Source organism: Dendrobates tinctorius, unplaced genomic scaffold, assembly GCF_039654945.1.
Source record: "Dendrobates tinctorius isolate UK_male_01 unplaced genomic scaffold, ASM3965494v1 ptg000174l, whole genome shotgun sequence".
NCBI lineage: Eukaryota > Metazoa > Chordata > Amphibia > Anura > Dendrobatidae > Dendrobates > Dendrobates tinctorius.
Window position 1 is genome coordinate 13478696 of NW_027361841.1, and position 22968 is coordinate 13501663.

At 40.3% G+C, this 22968-nt stretch overlaps 1 protein-coding gene across 4 annotated transcripts in view; it reads left to right on the forward strand.

Moving 5' to 3' along the window:
• Window positions 1-15938, forward strand: part of CACNA2D1 (calcium voltage-gated channel auxiliary subunit alpha2delta 1) — a 1206813-nt gene extending 1190875 nt beyond the window's left edge. For all 4 annotated transcript variants that reach the window (XM_073551318.1, XM_073551320.1, XM_073551319.1 and 1 more), the window contains one exon: window positions 707-15938. In XM_073551318.1, the coding sequence (XP_073407419.1) occupies window positions 707-823 (117 nt within the window). In that variant the 3' untranslated portion in view covers window positions 824-15938. The remainder of the gene's footprint in view (window positions 1-706) is intronic.
• Window positions 15939-22968: the final 7030 nt, after the last annotated feature.

Genomic DNA, 22968 nt, shown 5'->3' on the forward strand with positions numbered 1-22968 from the left:
ATGTGTCAATCACTGTCATGGTAGCAGGCATCGCCCGATGGGACTTGTAGTCCCATCGGACGATGCCTGCACAGCCCCCCGGAGCCTGCACAGCCCCCCGGCAGGCCGGCACAGCCCCCCGGCAGGCCGGCACAGACCACCGGAGCCTGCACAGACCACCGGCAGGCCGGCACAGCCCCCCGGCAGGCCGGTACAGACCCCCACAGGGTGCACAGACCACCGGCAGGCCGGCACAGCCCCCCGGCAGGCCGGTACAGACCCCGGGCAGTCCGCACAGCCCACCGGCAGGCCGGCACAGCCCCCCGGCAGGCCGGCAGAGACCCCCAGAAGGCCCGTACAGACCCCCGAGAGGCTGTACAAGGGCAGGAAAGGGTTTTTCCAATTCCGATACCGGAAGTCTCATAGACTTGAATGGGACTTCCGGTATCGGCATCGGCGATACCGATACTTTTTTTTAAAGATCAGCCGATCCATTCCGATCCGATATTTTGAAGTATCGGACGGTATCGCTCAACTCTACTAATGAGTCATTTGAGTGGTAGACCCCTATCTATGATGACCATATGCCATGTTGGCGTTTTATTGAAATTTAACTTAATTTCTACAGTAAATTGTGTTGCCTTTAGCAGTTTAGCAAAAATATATGCATGGTATTTTACATTCTTCAGTGTTCAATATTAAGTACACTTTCTCTTTTTTCATATAGGAGGATGACAGTGATTGTGGTGGCGTATCTGGCTTAACTCCTTCGCTATGGTCCATGATAGGCATTCAGTTTGTCCTGCTCTGGCTTTTATCCGGTAGTAATCATTGTCAATTATGACCCTGAAAACCAAAATCTACATTTCTTAATTCAACATCCTGCCAAAAGATTAACCTTGGATATACCTTAAATGAGGTCACTTAATTGAGACAATTGAAGAATGGCTGTGTCTATGCTGTGACTTATTCATCTGTGACAGATTCACAGAGACACCTACAAAGTCTGCATGTCAGAGTGTCAAATCCTCAGTGGCAACATGTGTGAGTGCTGCATCATCTATGCCATCAGAACAGAAATCTACAGTAAATGTGCTTTATTGAACAAACTATGATGATCTTTGTTGCATCGTCAATGACTTTATGTAAAAGGGCTCCCTTTAATATTGCTTCTGTACAATATGATTTGTAAAATTTATTTGACCTTCAGTTTGTTGCACTCTAGCCCTACATGCGTCTACTTGTGTACATCAAATCTATTTTATTATTGTGCACTGTGTTTAGAAGAGCACTAATGCTTTTAATATATAAATGTATGTGGAAAAAGCTGGAATGCTCATGTTTTAGTCAATATATTGGTTAGTCTTCTTAAAAAAAACAAACAAAAAACAAACTGAAATGCCTTATATTGTATATTTAATGGCTTGATTTGCCAAATGAGAGTACAAACACAAAGACATATATACTTCAATCGTTTTATGAACATCAAATATCAAAAGATGAATATGTGTATACTGTACCATACTGCATATACATTTGGTGGGTCTTTGAGAGGTGGATCTTTGTGAATCTCATTGGGTGGCGTGTAAATCTTTTCAACTCTAGTTTTGTACATGTGGTTCTGTATATCAAAGCTAACCAAACTTTCTTTAGACTGAGAAGTATTCAGTGGGAAACATTTTGGTTAGGAACTCTACCAATGGTATTTAGCATGCTCATGCTGCTATTTGATTTTCGTTAGAATGAAATTTGTAGTCTTTTCTGAGTGAATATACTGTATTGTGTGAAAACCTAAGGACTGCAGTGTGATGCTGTTGCTAATCTATTTGCTTTCATGATTTTCCAAGTGTAATCTGCAGTTGACTATAGATAGTGTAAATGAATGGGTATCGATTTATAGTATGATATCATAAGCATTTATTTATTCTATTATTTGCCTTTTAAAGTCAACTGCATAAACTCAGAAAAATCTTTAACATCTAAAACTGATGGCTAATGCATGATGTAGCAAGTACAATACATGGTGAATATGCACTATTATTTAATTATTTTTGGACTTTGGTTGCCTATTTTTGCCAATCCTTAGTCAAAATGATCCTTCTGGAGGTTTGTCATGCAGTCTGCTACTGATATGAAATCAGGAAAAGACCTAAAACATTATAAATAGAGATGATCAAAAGATTCACAGAACACTAGTTGGACCCCTGCACCTGTAGTTCATGGCCTGCTGAACCTCCAACTTGACAGAATAACCAACATTTCTTTTATTTAGTTGGTTTGTTGCGACATCATCAATGCAACACAACATAGGCATGACGTTGTGTCGGGGCCTACTAATAATAAGAGACACCGGAGATGGCAACAGGTTGAAAGATGCCTCCTAGACCTTAAATCAAAAATAAAAACAGAATGTATAATAAAAAAACTAATTGTTTATTATTTTACTAATAAATTTTAAATAATAAGATATTTAATTTTAAGGTAAACAAGAAGACTATATAAAGCCTTTTGAGAAATATCGATATAGAAATATAAATTTACTTATGCTGCAAAATAAGCTGCGATTTAGTTTTGTCCTAATTTTTATCAGAGGCAATAATCAGCAGGGCCCAAATTAAAAAAAATTATAGCCACATAAATAAGTATATTACTAACATGTACAAATGTATTAATTTCAAAATGCAGATGCATAAAAAAATGTGCAATTTCCTTTTTCATTTAACTATCTTTATTTGTTTTCTTTGGTATTTATAGTCATTCAATTAACCTTTAAAGTTAAATATGTGTATTTTATAAAGATTAGTGCAGAATATTCAAAATGTATTTATGATGTAATTAAAGAGTAAAATATGAAGAACCAATTTAACAAATTTATATTTAGTTTCTCACCTTAATTTTTCATATTATTATTGGCTTGTGAAATTCATACTCATTTTATTTGGTGTTTTGGTTTTTCAATATATTGTGATTTCTTAAAAAATTAATAAATTAAACATTTAAAAATAGACTGATGGTGGCAACACTTAAATGACTTTAATATAAAGATTTATGGGATAAAATATTGAAAGGTGTTTTGCAACAAAATTGTAGCCAAAAAGGAGTACTAGAAGCGTGATGATTAACAATAAGCAAATATATTTGAGTGGAATTGAATATTAGTCAAATATCACAATAATTGGCATTCACCAAAATGCAGATTTTTTTTGTAATTTGCTTCCACGCTGACTCAGCAGCCTATTTTTTCTGATCCATAACGTGCCATCAAAAGGTTAAAAAATAAAAAATCCCTATTCTCACCTTACCATTCACCTCTCTGACCCCATCGGTCCTCACTATCGCTCATCTGGTTTTCTACACATCTTCTTATCACTGTCGCCCAGTGGACAAGGACCAGGATGTTTCTGCTCATGTGTGTGCATGTTCATGACCTTAAGCTTGTTGAGAAGTGTGCCAGGTCTCTTCAGAACCAGAAGTCCCTGCCTATTATGAAGAAGCCAAGGGATTTAGCACGCTTAGCAGTGATAAGAAGATGCACTGCAAACCGAACAGGTGACGGCGAAGAGTGCAGGGGCCTGAGAAGTGAGCTGTAAGGTGAGTATAAGGTTTTTTTTTCACATCTTACAAATATTATGCACTAGGATATAGACATACTCTAGTGAATAATAACATTAATAATCATAACTGAAAGACTCAATTCATGGAGACTAACTTTGCTTTGAATCAAATTTCTTGGAAAAATCCACACGAACAAGTGGATTTAAATGTTGCCTCATTTGCTCATCTCTATTGTTGACATTAACTGTTCTGAAAGTAAACATTAAAAAAATTGAAAATGATATTATTCAGAATAGCCTATTCATATCCCTAAACAATGGGTTATGATGACCTCAAATTAAGGTATGGACAATTGTGTAAGCATGAAACCATAATAATACATGGAATTATGCTGGTTTGCTGCCTTAGTTTCTTGCAGTAGTATAACGTTTTGCCAGTTGGCTAGGCCATGATTTTAATAAAGGGAAACTGTGCCCTAATAATTTTAATTGAAAAAATTTTCTACAATAATTTCACTTTCATGTTACTTTATGTATATAGAAGTCTACAGTATGTTAGACTTTTTAATGGTTAGTGAACATCTGCTTTTATAAGCATAATAGCCAAAAGGTGATTTTCCTGAATCTTTTTGTACCACCGTCAAACACCATATACTGTAGTAAGTTTTTAATTTTATTGTAAACTGAAAAATAATACTTAATTTGCAAACCTGCCAATTCTTTCATAAATATTTGAAAGCTGTATAAATGACAGTGTGTTCAAAATGATTTACAACATTTGTATAGATAGAATAATTGTATTGAATATGAAGTTTCATCTGAAAAAAAGAATCTGGAGAAAATACAACTGGTCAAGTTGAATATAAGAAAAGTGCATTTTCTTTGATTTCCCGCTTGCTTTTTTTTTCGCTTTCTTTACAATGATGCTAAATATTTGTATGGGCACATAATTTTCCTGATATGGTTTTTATTCAAGGAGTATAGTGTTCAATATAATCGTTTTAATTTTAGGTCATCGGGTGTTGAATCGATAAATATTAAAATGTTTTGTTAATGATTACTTCTCTTTAATGATAGGCACTATCTGATATATTTAGCAGATTGATGGGAAACGTGTTACTTAGACTATTTGCTTACTTAGGCACTCTGCTACTGGCTGATCAGAATGCAGTAGCCCTAAGCTTCTGATTGAGTATACACACAGTAGTGTATGGGCTCAACAGAAAGTCTTTGAGTATCTACACAAAGTGCTATATGTGCTAATCGACTTTCTGTTGAGTTCACACACAGCTCTGTGCATACACTCAGTCATAAGCTCAATTCCTGTGTCTTCTGAGCAAATTTATGCAACATGGCTTTTTGAATAATTGGTGAAGAAACTGGGACCTGAACCTCTGCCAACCTGCTGCGCATGTTATGTAGTACCTAATATAAAAAAATTCATTAATTATCACTTTCTTTTCATTTGATGCACAACTAAATCTAGGCCCACACCAACCTCTGTCTTCACATTTTACAAATGTATTAATCAGGATTAGTGGCTTGCATTTTGATGCTATAATGCTTAGAGGGTCTTCTGATGAAAGTACAGATGCAATATATGACTGCAGAATTCTTAGTCCTTACAGCATGCATGCTGTCAGAATTATCAATTGTTGATGGTAGGAACGGGTAGTCATTTGAGTTCAAGTATGTGATTTGCATACATGCCGACTAGACATTATTGGCCTTCCTCATCCAGTTGGAATGTGGCCAGAAGTATGCAAATCATATGCTTGCTGTCATGACAACCCACAGTCACTGGCAACACATGAGTACTTTGACAGCAAACAGTTTGAACACTGTTAAGGGCTCATACTTGCGAGAGTCTCTTGCATGAAAACCTTGCACTGCCACCGGCACTTGTACCAAAGCGTGCGGCTACATGTATTTCTATGCATCTGCATGTGTTACGGTTCTGCAGCACATGACTAGGGTAGAAGGGAGAAAACTGACCCTGCACTACAACTAGGATAATACCCTACGATGGAGTGGGCGACCCATTCCTGTGAATAGGCCCACCGACGATCCTAGGTTAGTCTTAAGCAAAGACCTATAGAAAGGGTGAAGGGGGTCCCTGAAAGATCTAAGGACTGGGTACAAAAACGGGTCACCGCCTAAAAGAAAACAAAGAGAAGACTGCAGAAACAAACTGAAAATGGCAACTAAGACAAGCAGAACCAGAGATCCCAGCACTGCACTAATTAAACACACAGAAGGCAAAGCAAAGCTCCAAGCCAGAGCAAAGCAGATTAACACTGTTGTCCAGCAAGGAGTGGGAGATAGGTGCAGGTTAATAAAGGGTGATACAATCACCTGACCCAAGACAAACCCAGCACCAGAGGAAAACGACCAGCAGCCAGAACACTACAAGAAAATGGCTGATAGTCACAAACTCACAAACTAAATAGATTCTAACAGTACCTCCCCTTTAACAAGGATGCCCTGGATCCTCTAGGCCGGGCCTTATTCAGAAATCTCCTGTGAAAAGAATTAACTAATCTTGAGGCTGAGATGTCCACAGCTTTCACCCAGGAATTGTCCTTGGGACTGAAACCCTTCCAGGACACGAGATACTGTAAGCCTCCCCTATGCCACCTGGAATCAAGAAAGCGTGAATCTCAAACTCGCAGTCCTCATCAATTGGAGAAGCAGACGGCATAACCACCTTATCAGGCGTGTCAACTTTCTTCAGTAAAGAAACATGAAAAACTGAATTAATTTTCCAGGACGAAGGAATGTCCAATCTGACTGCTGCCGAGTTGACAATCTGAACCACTTTGAAGGGTCCTACAAACTTAGGCCACAACTATTCAGAAGGGATCTTTAAATGCAGATTCCTAGAGGACAGCAAGAGGAAACCATGTCCCCAACAACAAAGCTCACCTCCCTTCTTTTCTTATCAAAATATTTCTTAGACCTCCTATTAGCCTGATTCAGATTATGGCGCACACTGGTCCAAATCCTTTCCAAATTTCCAGAAAAACTCTCCTCCTCAGGCACCGCCATCCCAATCCTAGAAAAAGTACTGAAAGATGGATGCTTCTCAGTACAACAAAAAAATGAGAACACCCAGCCGAAGAAGACGTATGATTACTGAGAGCAAACTCAGCTAATGGTAGATATTCCGACCACATCTCCTGATTGTCTGCTGCAAAACATCTCAAAAACTGCTCAAAGTCCTGGTTCTTCCTCTTGGTCTGTCCATTAGACTCCAGATGATAGCCCGATGAAAATGACAAATGAACCTTAAGTCTGTCACAAAAGGCACGCCAAAATCGAGCCATAAACTGTGGTCACCATGGAGTCTGACAATCTCTTTCACAAATGCCCTGGCAAGTGTCTTAGCGCAGGGTAATTTATTGAACAGGACCAGATGACACATCTTACTAAACCGGTCCACTACAACCCAGATGACAGAAAAACCCTCAGAGACCGGCAGGTCGGTGATAAAATCCATTGCAAGATGCGTCCATGGGTAACTAGGAACCTCTAACGGGCACATCAACCCTGCCGCTGGAGCATGAGAAGCCTTAGACCTAGCGCAAACAGTACACTAACGCACCCACTTGATGATTTCTCTTGGCAATCCCGGCCACCAGAAACTCCGACCGATCGACTTTCTAGTTGCGGCAATCCCTGGATGACCTGCAAAATGAGACTAATGACATTCTGAAAACAAAGCTTTCCTCAGGGCTTTAGGCACAAATAATTTCCCATATGGAGTTTTAGTTGGTGCCGCATCCTGGGCTTTAAGAATGCTATTTTCCGTGTGTTTTTCCCCCTCCTCCCTTACCCTTTTCTCATCCCCCTCCCCCTTTCCTGTCCCCTCCTTTCCCCCTTCTATTAATATCCAGCTGTGAAACCCTTTTGTCATTACTGTATGGTTTTAAAATTTGTCAATAAAAACAATGGAAAAAGAATGCTATTTTCCAACTCAGAACCTAACGCTGCCACCACTACCACCCCTCTCTGCAGAATAGATTCCTCCTTTTCAGTATTAACCACTGGGGAGAACCTTTGAGACAAAGCATCAGCTTTAACATTCTTTGTCCCAGGGATATATGTCACAGAGAAATGGAACCGGGCAAAAAACAATGCCCACCTAGCTTGACGAGCATTCAAACGTTTAGCAGCATCCAGATAGATCAGATTATTATGATCAGTAAAGACTTGTATAGGATGTATAACTCCCTCCAAAAAATGTCGCCAATGCTCAAACGCAAGCTTAATAGCCAGCAATTCTCAATTCCCAACATTGAAGTTGAGCTCCGCCTCCAAAAATTTTTTTAGAAAATAACGCACAGGGATGTACCCCATCCTCACCCTCCTGTGACAGAACAGCCCCCACTCCTACTGATGAGGCATCCACTTCTACCAGAAAGGGCTTAGTCTCATCTGTCTGGATCAAAAAAGGAGCAGAGCTAAACTTCTCCTTGAGATGCTCAAAGGCCTGAACAACCTCAGGGGACCATTGGACAGTATTGAAACCCTTCTTAGTCAGATCAGTAAGGGGCTTGGTGATAACAGAAAAATTCTTTATGAATTATCTATAATAATTAGCAAACCCCAAGAATCTCTGACTTGACTTCAAGCATTCAGGTCTAGGCCACTCCAATACCACCTGAACCTTCACCAGGTCCATCTCAAACCCATCACTGGAAATAATGTACCCCAAAAAGCTAATTTTCTGTACAGCAAACTCGCATTTCTCCAGTTTAGCAAAGAGTATGTTTTCTCTCAATATGCAGAACCTCGCGGATTCTCTGCCAATGCGACTCCAGATCTGGCGAATAGATCAAAATATCATCCAAATAAACAATAACACTCCTACCAATCAATGGCCTCAGAATGTCATTGATGAAATTTTGAAAGAACACTGTAACATTTGTAAGGTCGAAAGGCATTACCAGACACTCGAAGTGACCTTCTGGGGTATTAAAGGCTGCCTTCCATTCATCGCCTTCTTTAATCCGCAGCAAATTATATTCCCCACAGAGATCAGTCTTGGGGAACCACTTGGCTCCAACTATTTAATTAAACAGATCCGGAATTAGTGGCAAGGGATAAGGATTGCGCACAGTGATCTTATTAATCTCCCTCAAATCCAGACATGGCCTAAGACCCCCGTCTTTTTTTTTTTACAAAAAAGAATCCCACAGCCACAGGGGACTTGGAGGGTCTTATATGACTTGCAGCAAGACTAGTCTGCAGGTATTCCTTTAAGGCCTCCCTCTCAGGAATCATCAGATTAAATAAACGACTATTAGGGAGAGTAGCACCTGGGATGAACTCAATAGCGCAATTGTAATCTCTATGCGGTGGTAGAGCTTGTGACTCAACTTCAGAAAATACTTTCCAGAATTCCAGAATGGCTTCAGGTAGCTCATTTTTCACGACAGCAGCGATGTGTACATCACAACATTTCCCATAACACCCCTGACCCCAGGATCTTATAGTAATTGACGATCAGTCCAGTACACGATTGTGCATTTTTAACCAGGGTAACCCCAGAACGACTGGAAAAGGCAATTTATCAAGTACAAACAAATCTAAAATTTCCAGGTGCTCCATATTCACAGTGAGTGGAAATCCGGTGACCTTTCAAGAAACGCACCCATGCTCTAAAGGAGTGTAATCTATCACCACTACAGGAAAAGGGGATGATAAAGGTACAGACTCAATCTTATACTTGTCTAGAAATTGCTAATCAATTAAATTAAGTGCAGACTCACAGTCCACCATCACTTGAAAATCCATAATATGACCACGACAGATAGAACTACCAGAAAAAGAAACTCCATAAAAATGCAATGCGAACGGAAGGGTTAATCTGACCCTTTTTTTTCTTTTCCTGAATCATGCGACCTTCACATTGCTTAATAAAATGGCCAGTCTTACCACAATAAAGGCATAGCCCCTCAGAGAGCCTTCTCTCCCTTTCCTGGGAACAAGAGGACATCGCCCCAAGTTGCATCGGTTCCCCATAGTCCATGGGGGTCTCTTGAGAGACAGGACCCAGCAAAATTGAAGCCTTCTCCTCATTCTGCCTGTCTCTCAATCTTCTATCCACCCTGATGGCTAACTGCATGGCTGCCTCAAGTGTAGCAGGTGCAGGGTATGCAATGAGTAAATCTTTAACCCTGTCATTCAAACCTGCTAAAAACTGACTCGAGTGCTGGATCATTCCAGCTGACTTCTGCAGACCATCGTCTGAACTGGGTGCAATATCCCTCAGCGTCACAAGAACCTTGTTTCCGCCATCTGAGTTTTGCCTTGGCTGTAGCGACCCGATCAGGATTGTCATATATTAACCCCATAGCAGGAAAAAAAGCGCTTCTTCTGACATCAAACAAGGGTCATCTGGATGCAATGAAAATGCCCAAACTTGCGGCTCCCCATGCAATACGGACATAATAATCCCCACATGCTGTAATTCTGCCCCTGAAGACCTGGGTCTAAGCCAAAAATAAAGTAAACATGCATTTTTAAATGTAAAAAATTCCTGCCGTTTACCAGGAAAACATTCAGGCAAATCCACCTTAGGCTCTTCAGGGCAGACTCCTGGGCAATTACTCACGTGCTGATGTGAGCTGGCAACTTCCAATGTTAACCGTTGCAGGCGTTGATCAAGATCCTGAACGCTGTTCATATTGCAGAAATCCGGGAGGGTTTTTTTGTACTTTCTCAGGCTGGACAAACTGTTATGGTTATGCAGCACAGGACTAGGGTAGAAGGGGGAAGACTGAACCTGCACTACGACTAGCCTGATACCCTACGATGGAGTGGGCGACCCATTCCTGTGAATAGACCCACCAACGATCCTGGGCTAGTCTCAAGCGAAGACCTATAGAAAGGGGGAAGGGGGAAAACAAAGAAAAGACTGCAGAAACAAACCAAAAACAGCAACTAAGAATAGCAGAGCCAGAGATCCCAGCACTGCACTAATTAAACACACAGAAGGCAAAGCAAAGCTCCAAGCCAGAACTCAAGCAGATTGACACTGTTGTCCAGCAAGGAGTGGGAGACAGGTGCAGGTTAATAAAGGGTGATACAATCACCTGACCCAAGACAAACCCAGCACCAGAGGAAAAAGACCGGCAGGCAGAACACTACAAGAAAATGGCTGGTAGTCACAATCTAAACAGATTCTAACAGCATGCTCCGGTCCGAGTGTCGGCGGCAGTGCCAGGTTTTCATGCGAGAGACTCGCATGATTCTCGTGCGAGTCTCTCGCAAGTAAATATGATCCCTTAATATTCAAAAGTCTGCAGTCACATAGAGTGACCACAGACTTTCATCAGAAGATTAGACAACCCCTTTGAGTTTGTAAAAGTTTCAGTTCAGTTGGGACCTGTCATTAATTTTTCTTTCTAAATCTAAAAATTGCAGGGCGCTACACTTTAATTGTGTTTAAATACAATTAACAAAACATGAAGAGGTTTTGAAAATTAACATTTTTTAAGCATCAGTGTTCAACCCATCTAAAATGGTTTATCCAATATCAGACAAAATAGAATTGTAAGGTGTATTTTTTTCAGCAACTGAGGTATTGTTGTCCATTGGCTATGTATGATATGATCTTCATTCAGAAGAATGGAGACATTTTTTCTTATACTGGACAACTTTAATAATTTTAGATGATATAACACATCAATAATTATATGAAAAATGAGGAAGCAGTAACAAAATGATAGTAAGTTATTGCTGAATATGTATTTACTATGATGATTTGATGAGCAGACAGATTTTTGATATAGCAAAAATATAACATTATACCAAAAACATTACTATGCGTCATAACAAACTAATTTATTTACTATTACTTGACATGCGATAAGAAAGATTTTTATTTTGATAATGATAACAATGACATCCACATTTTCTAATACAGTTTTACCTTTTCATGTTATGAAACCTTTGTACTCATCTATATAACTTGTATTCATATGGGAATTTGCATTATTAGTAACTTGAATATTTACAATATTTAGATTTTTTATATATACATTTCTCCACTCAGAGTAGTGGAATTAAAACATAAGAGTACATTTATCAAAACTAAGATAGACATATAGCTGAATACTTGCCTGTGAGATCAGCATTGTCAGTGTAGCCCCGAATGAACACACTGACTACTTGTGCAGAAATGAAATCTCTGAGCTGCAAATATTGTTATGGACTGCTTCTCTATCTCCATATAACTTATGGATTTTCCAAACAGCTGTCAACCTATCAGAGACTGGTGTAAAGTCATATTGATAGGTACTATCGAAGTCCCTAGGAAAACAGGAAGGAGTGTGGACTGCAGGGAGTGTAAGGTGAGAGTGCTGTACTGCAGTGCAAAGGGTTGTATAGAGGCACAGAAATTAAGATACTTCTTAGTAAACAGAGGCATAAAGCAAAAGAAAGGAGCCCTGTGATAAACGAAACACCTGGTAAAAGATGGGTTTCCTGAGACCCTATTCATCTGACAGATTGACAAGCTGGGAGTGTTCTGTCAGCAGAAGGGTTGCAATCTATTAAGCTTTGCTTTGCCCCTTGCTCAGGAACCGAACTGCCATCTTAAACTCACCTTGTCCTTTATGTGAGCGCTATACTCCCTAATAGCTCATTTCGAGCACAGAGATCACCCCAAGTTCACTCCAAGCAGTTGGAAATATCACTGATGTGTGCCCCATTGCATCTTCAAATCTTACACCCCATTCATTCTGAAAGAATTTTGCATCCTAACTGCCACATCCTCTTCTCTAAAATAGCATTTAAAGGGAACCTGTCAGGTCCCCCATGCCCTCCAATCAGCAGCATTCAGCTATGTGTGCTTAAACTCCCTCCCTAACCAGCCCGGTATAATGTAATTCAGTTAAATGTTTTAAAAAAGAATTTATACTGTCCCTATTTCCTATGCTAATGAGGGCTTTGACTAGTCGATGGGGCGTTAGTTCCCCATACTAGTCAGCCCTCTTTCCATGTTATCATGCCCCTGTGAGTGTGATAACATAATTTGCATGAACCAGCCTCATTACCAGCTTATGCAAATCTGTGCACGCGTGCCACTCATTCCGGCAGTGTCTCTGCGTCTCTGAATCTAGGTGTACACTTCCCCGCTTTAGAGATGTGCACTGCATATGACCAGCAGTCATGTTCTGAACTTCTGGACGTGCGAAGTGCATGCCTCTGAACCTGGGAAGCGTACACCTGGTTACAAAGATGTGCAGTGTGCATGTACAGAAGTTCAGATGATGGCTTTCAGTCATGCACAGTGCGTCTCTGAAGCCAAATGTATGCATTCTGGCTTCAGAGGCACGCAATGCATATGTCCGGAAGTTTAGAAGATGACTTCAGGTCATGCACAGTGAGCATCTCTCAAGCTGGAAAGCATACACCTGGCTTCAGAGACACAGTGATGCTGCCGGAATGAGCGGCAAATTATAATATCACGCCCACAGGAGTGTGATAACATGTGACTAATCTGGGGAGCTAATGGCCCATCAACTAGTCAAAGACTCATTAGCATAGAAAACAGTGAACATATAAATGCTTTTTTAAATAATTTATTTAACTAAATTGTTTTGCAGGGTTGGTTAGGGAGGAAGTTTAATCACACATAGCTGTATGCTGCTGGATTGGAGGACATGGGGAACCAGACAGGTTCCCTTTATCACCTTCTAGTCCTTTGTCCCAACCTACACAAAACCTGTGGTACCTCGTAATTCCATGACCCACTGCTTAAAGGTCCATTATCCTGGCCCCTTTCCTTACAGAACCCCTTAAAATATCATGCAATCATATGACCTCTCTTTGCTCATGCCCACCACAAAACATACATCGTCAGAATGTGGCCTTACAACCCCTCTGCTCACCTAAATGCCCTCTGAAAACCTTTTATCTGCTATTAAATGAATAAATGGCATCCAAGATGCAAAAAGAGTATTGTTTTATTTTTTTTACATTACTCCAAAACAATCAGTATATATTAAAAGCTAACTTATGAACTCCAAAATATGTATCTAAATTAAAAAAATGCACTGTGAGGCAAAAGTACAGGGTGGGCCATTTATATGGATACACCTAACTAAAATGGGAATGGTTGGTGACCCAGATCGGCACGCTGAATTTACAGAATGGGCAAAACAAAAATTAGAACAGGACCCTCAGTTTACACAGAGCATTAAGTTCAGTGATAAGGTAAATCTTTTTGGGTGGTTCATTTATATGGATACACATAAATAAAATGGGAATGGTGACAGTTTTCTTCTGTAGGGTCTCTTGCACTGAAATTTGCTGCAATGACCCAGGTACTGAATTCATCGGACATCAACACAATTTCTATACGCTCCTCACGTGTTAACCTCTGCGAAATGTCAATGGCTGTAAACAAAGAGAAACTTGTAAATAACTCATGAAAGAATAAAGTTATGTTAAAACCAAGCACACCATTGTTTTTTTGAGAAGTTCTCAATACATTTGATGTGTAACATCACCATCTTTCCATTGAAAAAATAAAGCTGGATCCAAAATTGCTGACTTCAAAATGGCCACCATGGTCACCACACATCTTGAAAAGTTTTCCCCCTCCTATATACTAATGTGCCACAAACAGGAAGTTGATATCACCAACCATTCCCATTTTATCTAGGTGTATCCATATAATGGCCCACCCTGTACAATATGACAATGCACCAAAGCAAGGTGTTCAACACCCTTATTACAGACAATATTTTTTTCTTTGCTTTAATTTTGATAAATCTCCATAAATTTATTCAAAACCCTGATTAGAGAGGGAATAGTGATTTTGTTATTTACATTTTCTAAGTAAATGCATCCAATAATGTTCTCAGCGCTATATTACAGGGAAACTATTTTCGGACATTTTAGTATGTTTATTATATCTATGTAATTTATTTTACTGCAAAATCTATTATTTAACTGGTAATCACTTTTTTATGAGATAAAGGAAATGTTATCTTCTGTTTCAAGGTTGTAAATAAATGAATTGCCTAAGAACCGAAAAATGCAATCTACTAGTAACTGCTAGCCAAAAGATGAAGTATGACATTGTACAGTATATTTAATTTCGATAGAAAAAGCCAGCATCACTGCCAAACCATTGAATGTAGTTTCTGTTTATAGTTACTTTGTAGCAAACTCCTTTAGTATAACCTGTACTGTATATTCTTTATGATTTCTAACATTTGTATTTCTCTTTTGTTCATTTAATAATAATCTTCAAAGGTTTATACTGCATTTAGATAATTCACTACTAAGTGACCTTTTGCACCTCTAGTGTAAATTTTTCATAAACAGTTTTTAATAAAGACTCCATCTCATTATCATCCAATTTAGATTAAACTTGAGAAAATTGCATGAACTCTTTCATGATGTTTTGAGACGATAACTTAGGAAAAAATGGAACTTAGAAATGTAAAATCCTTTTAAATACATTTGGTACTTTTTTTTGCTTGATATGGTTGGTGACCATGATAATCACCAAAATTATGTTGCAACACCTCCAAAACAACCATGTGCTACTTTGAATTTATCAAATCTGCTTTTTAATGGTCACTGTATGGATAGTAGTAACTTATAGTGCTCATCCATGTAGCAAACTAAAATGAAAAATTATACAGGAGACTGAGTGACTAAGCATCTACATATTGCACTTTGTACAAGTCTACGAGTGACCAATATCAGTTAGTGATTGATAAAGCTTGTAAGAAGACTGGACAATAGGATTTTGTTTAGGTATGAGCTTTTTTTGGTTTCCCCATAATTGACAATATTTATCCTAAGAATTAGATGTTGATTGTATCCATGTGTGGGACACCTTGTGTTCTCGTAGAAAGATTGAAATGTTTTCAGAATCTGATCTATTTCAAGGGTTCTAAATACCGAGGGCTCAATGAGATGTCCGCGTAACTCGATGTCACCGCAATCGACGCATTGACCACGGGTCTGCTGACCCAAACTCAGCAGCCTCACATGCTTATATAAGGCTGCTGAGTTCAGGACAGTAGACCCGTGACCTCTGCAAATTGCAGTCCGTGCTCAGACTGGGATTCAGAGTTGTCTAAGTGAGCCCTAAAAGTTGAAATTAATGTTGAATTGTAAGTTTACTATCGAATTTTCTCCCAAATGCTTATCTTGATGTTCTGAACATTATGCAGTAGCTCTATGCTCTACCATGAGTTGGTAACTGTATGAATATATAATTTCTAAATTCCCAGCAAGGTCTCTTTTTTCTTATATTTTTAACTTGAACACTTTTATTGGGCCTAAGAAACCTGATGATTTATTTTGTAAAAAATAATGCTGTATAATTGTGGAAAATGGAAAATTAAAATAAAGGGTTTCGATTTCAAATCACTCACAGGAATGAATTTCTAATTAAAACCAGGTGACTGATCCAATATATAGTTCTCTGTATACTACCAGAAACTTTATGGAAGAAAGTGACCCAGCACACTATATTATTTCTCGATATCACTTTACAACACAACCCTCATTGTTCATTTCATTAAAGAATACATGAATGAAAGTCCATATTTTCGCAGATATTTATCTTTTGTATGCAACATTAGACTGTAAGACCAATAAATCCAAAGGCTAAAACTCTTGTGCATTCTTAATGTGTAAAGGAACCATTCTGACACACATGTATACACTAGGAGGACCAAAATGATGACAGCAGAGGAACATTAGGCTGCCGAGTTCTTAAGATTCTTGTTATTGTTAGTTTTTTTATGATACTTTACTTTTAGCACAACACTGATCTAAATGGCTGTATACATTTTCAATTTTTATTAGCATCAATCATACATTAACTCCTTTACCCTCCCAAGAGTGGTTTGCACATTAATGACCAGGCCAATTTTTACTATTCTGACCACTGTCCCTTTATGAGGTAATAACTCTGGAACGCTTCAATGGATTCTAGTGATTCTGACAATGATTTCTCGTGACATATTGTACTTCATGATACTGGTAAAATTTATTTGATATGATTTGCGTTTATTTGTGAAAGAAAATTTTCAAAATTTTTCAATTTTCCAAACTTGAATTTTCATGCCCTTAAACCAAACAGATATTTCACACAAAATACTTAATAAGTAACATTTCCCACATGTCTGCTTTACATCAGCACAATTTTGGAACCAAATTTTTTTTTTTTTTGTTAGGAAGTTATAAAGGTTACAAGTTAAACAGTGATTTCTCATTTTTAAACATAACATTTGAAGTCACTTTGTGTGGTCGAAATGATAGACAATACCCAAAAGAGACAACATTCTAAAAATTGTATCCCTGAAGGTGCTCAAAGCCACATTCAAGACGTTTATTAACCCTTCAGGTGCTTCACATGAATTTTTGGAATGTTTAAAAATAAATGAACATTTAACTAATTCCACAAAAAGTTACTTCAGATCCAATTTTTTTAGGAAAAATTGGACACCAAAGGTTGTTGTACAATTTCCCCTGAGTACACTGATACCCCATGTATGCAGGTAAACCATGGTTTGTGCACATGGCAGAGCTCGGAAGGGAAGATGCGCCGTTTGACTTTTCAATGCAAAATTGGCTGGAATTGAGATCAGACGCCATGTCGTGTTTGGAGAGCCCCTGATGTGAATGAGCAGTAGAAACCCCCACAAGGGGCACCATTTTGGAAACTATGCCCACTAAGTAACTTTTGTAGATGTGTTGTGAGCACTTTGAACCCCCTAGTTCTTCACAGAAGTTTATAATGTAGAGCCGTAAAATTAAAAAATAACTTTTTTCACAAAAATTCTTCCCCCCATTTTTTATTTTCCCAAGGGTAACAGGAGAAATTTGACCCCAAAAGTTGTTGTGCAATTTGTCCTAAGTACGCTGATTCCCCATATGTGTGGGTAAACCAGTGTTTGGGCGTATGGCAGAGCTTGGAAGGGAAGGAGCGCCGTTTTACTTTTTAAACTCAAAATTGGCTGGAATTAAGATCAGATGCCATGTCGCATTTGGAGAACCCCTGATATGCCTAAACAGTGTAAACCCCCCACAAGTGACATCATTTTGGAAACTAAGCCCCCTAAGTAACTTATCTAGATATGTGTTGTGCACTTTTAACCCACAACATAGAGCCGTAAAAATAAAAAATCATATTTTTTCCACAAAAATTATCTTTTCACCCCAATTTTATATTTTGCCATGGGTAACAGAAAAATTGGACCCCAAACATTATTGTTCAAATTGTCCCATATGTGGAGGTAAAACACTGTTTGGGCGCATGGAAGAGCTCATAAGGGAAGGAGCGCCAGATTTTATTGTTATGGATTGCAGGTGTCTTGATCCACTGGGAGAGCCCATGAGGTGCCAAAACAGCAGAACCCCCATAAGTGACCCCATTTTACGAACTACACCTCTCAATGAATTAATCTAGGCATGCAGTGATCATGTTGACACTATGGGTGTGTCGCAGAATTTTATACCATTGGGCAGTGAGGACAAAGTAACTACATTTTTACCACCTTTACCACCAAAATTTAGTTTTAGCCAAAGATTTAACATTTTCACATAAGAAGTGGGTAAAAATTGCAACAAAATTTGTCCCACAATTTCTACTGAATGTGGCAATACCCTATATGTGTCTTAGCCATACGGAGAGACTCGGGAGGAACAGAGCGCTATTTGCCTATTCAAGTGAATGGATCTGTGCACGTCAGTGTATTTCCACAGACTGTGTGTCCGTGGGCAAAACACACTGACATGCCCATTTTTAATGTCAGCTTGGGCCACAAACCATCCAGCACACGTGAATACGCATGACACACATGGATGTCATCCATGTGACATGCATCGATGCCGGGAAGAAGCGTTACTGTAAGCACCAAGTTCTGGATACGGCTCTCATCATTCTCCCTTGCTCTACCGGTGATAGGCACAAGCAGAGGAGAATGATGAGTTACATTTAAGTAATAAAAGAGACAGCAGGTGGTGGCTGATGGGACTATTACTCCCATCAGTCTACCCATGCTGCTGCTAATAACTGACAGCAGTTGTGGCGGATGGGAGTATTCATCTGCCGTTCCTGTGCTGTAAATAAATATGGAAATGAAAAAAAATAACGGCGTGGGTTCCCCCCTATTTTTGACAACCAGCCAGACAAAACTCACAGCTGGGGGCTGGTATTCTCAGGCTGAAAAGCTGGTGGTGGGCTTGATGACCCTGGACAATACAAAAGTGACATTAAGCCCACAAATATGAACCCCACTTGCCACTGCTACAGGGCAAGTGGGAAGAGCTGGGCAAAGCACCAGAATTGGCATATCTAATAGATGGGCCTTTTCTGGGCAGTTGCGGGCAGCTATTTTTAGGCTGTGGGGGTCAATATCCATGGCCCCTTACCAGCCTGCAGAGGTAGGCTGACAGGAGTAATAGTCCCATCAGCCACTGCCTGCTGTTTCTTTTATTACTTAAATATTACTTGCGCCGATCTCCGGCAGAGCAGGGGAGAATAATGAAAGTCGTGTTCAGCCCCCGGAATTGGGGAGCAGCACTTACTGTAATGCTTCTTCCCTGGCACCCGTCATTGTGGTACTGATGCTGCACATGCATGCCACACATGTACCGCAAGTATTGCACATGGACACTGACATCTCCTGTACCGGAAATATCAGAACGTGTGAAAGAGGCGTTGTATCTGGTTTTTATGCTTGGCTGCTGTCACACACTAAGGCCTCATTCACACATCAGTATTTGGTCAGTAATTTTCATCAGTGTTTTTATGCCAAAACCAGGAGTGTACCTTACAGAGAAAATCTTTAACTGAAAGATTGACACCTGTTCTTTGTTTTAGAGACACTCCTGGTTTTGGCATACAAATACTGATCAGTAGAGTTGAGCGATACCGTCCGATACTTCAAAGTATCGGATCGGAATGGATAGGCCGATCTTAAAAAGTATCGGTATCGCCGATTCCGATACCGGAAGTCCCATTCAAGTCTATGGGACTTCCGGTATCGGAATAAGAAAAATCCTGTTTTTCCCTTGTACAGCCTCTCTGGGGTCTGTACGGGCCTTTCGGGGGGCTGTGCCGGCCTGCCAGGGGGTCTGTACAGGCTCCAGTGGTCTGTGCCGGCCTGCCGGGGGGCTGTGCAGGCTCCGGTGGGCTGTGCCGGCCTGCCGGGGGGCTGTGCCGGCCTGCCGGGGGGCTGTGCAGGCTTCGGGGGGCTGTGCAGGCATCGTCCGATGGGACTACAAGTCCCATCGGGCGATGCCTGCTACCATGACAGTGATTGACACATTAGCCAATGATGGGACAGTAGTAGTCCCATCATCCGGCTAATGTGTTGAATGTAAAAAAAAAAAAAAAAATTACATGCTACATACATGCTACATACATACAACATGCATGCTACATACATACTACATTCATACTACATACTACATACATGCTACATTCATACTACATATATACTACATGCAACATACATACTACATATATACTACATGCATGCAACATGCATACTACATATATACTACATGCAACATACATACTACATATATACTACATGCAACATACATACTACATATATACTACATGCATGCAACATGCATACTACATATATACTACATGCTACATACATACTACATGTATGTAGTATGTATGTAGCATGCATGTAGCATGCAGTATGTATGTAGCATGCATGTAGTATATATGTAGTATGTATGTAGCATGTAGTATGTATGTAGTATGTATGTGGTATGTATGTAGCATGTAGTATGTATGTAGCATGCATGTAGTATGTATGTAGTATGTATGTAGTATGTATGTAGTATATATGTAGCATGTAGTATGTATGTAGTATATATGTGTTATGTATGCAGTATGTATGTGGTATGTATGTGGTATGTATGTAGTATGTATGTAGTATGTATGTGGTATGTATGTAGTATGTATGTAGCATGTAGTATGTATGTAGCATGTAGTATATATGTAGTATGCATGTAGTATGTATGTAGTATTTTTTTTTTTTTTTTAACATTTAACACATTAGCCGGATGATGGGACTACTACTGTCCCATCATTGGCTAATGTGTCAATCACTGTCATGGTAGCAGGCATCGCCAGATGGGACTTGTAGTCCCATCGGACGATGCTTGCACAGACCCCCGGACATCAGCACAGCCCCCCGGCAGGCCGGCACAGCCCCCCGGCAGGCCGGTACAGACCCCCACAGGGTGCACAGACCACCGGCAGGCCGGCACAGCCCCCCGGCAGGCCGGTACAGACCCCCACAGGGTGCACAGACCACCGACAGGCCGGCACAGCCCCCCGGCAGGCCGGTACAGACCCCGGGCAGTCCACACAGCCCCCCGGCAGGCCGGCAGAGACCCCCGGAAGGCCCGAAATGACGGCGCATCATGATGCGCACACACCGCGCATCATGATGACGTCAGGCTGTCAATCAACTTTGAACTTCCGATTCCGATGCCGACTTCCGATATTGAAAAAATATCGGAAGTCGGTATCGGAATTCCGATACAGCAAGTATCGGCCGATACCCGATACTTGCGGTATCGGAATGCTCAACACTACTGATCAGAAATACTGATCAAAAATACTGGTGTGTGAATTAGACTTAAAAGACGCTTTTTATTGCAAAATATAGTTTTTGAATCACAATATTTTGAGAGCTATAATTTTTCCATATTTTGGCCTACAGAGTCTTATGAGGCCTTGTTTTTTGCAGGACGAGTTGCGTTTTAATTGGTTGCATTTTCGGGCACATGACATATTTTTATCGCTTTCTATTTTAATTTTTGGGAACAGAATGACCAAAAACCAGCATTTCATGAATTTCATTTGGACGGAATAGTACGTCTGATGTCAGAAAGGGGTTAGTAATATTAATAACTTTCATCTAGAAATGTATGTGTGGCACCCCAGGAGTCCTGTTGCCACAGTGGCATTGCCTCCCTGGAATCAAGGAGGAGTTCCCTGGTCAGGTAACATTAGCATTCAACACTTTTCCTGACTCCAGACCAGAAGGGGGAGCTCAAAACCCGGTTTTAGGGGAGTTTCCCTATTAGTTATGGCCTGGAGGCAGGGTTAGGCAGTCTGTAATGGGGACTGGAGGAGTGAGGAACTCGTCCCCAGACTAGAGTTGCAGTATGAGTCAGACAGAGAGTGAGAGAGGAAGAGAGAAGACTAGGAAGAGCTGGGGAGTGGAGCTGTGACCAAGCTCACCCCAGAACAGAGCGCTAAAACCGGACGCCGGAGTCCATGACTGCATAGGTACAACAGTCCCAGCAGCTAAATCCAGAGAGCAGGGAACTGCAGGTCCCCTGGCCCATCAAACATTTGGGGCACAGCAGCATATCAGAGCCGCAACAAAGGAGCGACACCTGCAATAGGTTCAAGCTGCCTGCCATATGGCAAGTACTAGGACAATAAGGAACAGAGGCTCGAGCATAGCTTTAAGCAGCAAGGACCTCAGAGGATAGCGCAGCAAGGAGGCCTCCAACTCTATCTAACTTAGGGGGCCCTAAATTGCTTCCAGGCTGTCCGGAACTCCTTTTCCATCTGTTAGCAGTGCTCCGGTCTGCATTCCAAACCATCAAGTGAAGGTAAAGGAAACTACAGTTCATGTGTCTGCAGTTATTCATTATTCCCTCAGTCCTGCACCCCAACATCACTATCCTTTATAAGAACTATAACTGCCCTGGGGCCTAGCTCTACCCGTGGAGAGCTGTAACAACTCTGCTGCATCGCCAATGGCCACAGCGATCTCTTTAGGCAGCATCGGCCATCCCCTTATTGCCGAGCACCACTGGAGATGTCACAAATTAAGCCGTATAAACCTTCCTCATTTATTTTAATGGGCACCCAGGGCCACGGACCGGGTCATTGCCGCCACGACATTCCCTGAAGGACCGGACCGGTACCGAGTACCCCACCCATTCTCTGCATAGACATGGGTGTATTCAAATGAAACTTATAATAAAATAAACAAGGCTCTGCTTTTTTCACAGAAATATATGACTTTTACCTGTAGCTTATATCTGTATTACAGCTAAACCACCTACACTTCACTAAGACTGAGCTGCAATTTCAAATATAATCCATTAACAAAGCTCTATTTAGAAGAAACTAAAATAGACCTTTTTTCCAATATCATACAGAACTTTACATATTTGAAACTATTTATATTAGAATACACATGATACATGCCATTTACTCTAATGTAAAAACTTGTAACTTGCTCATTTTTATTAACAGCTATAAGAGGACATAAATCTAAGCAAAATGTACTTTATATATGATACACAAATGCTTTCATTTATTTCTGTATATGACCATATGATACAGGTGAATACAAAATTATCCATTTTTTTCATTACATCCATGGCCTCCTTCAAT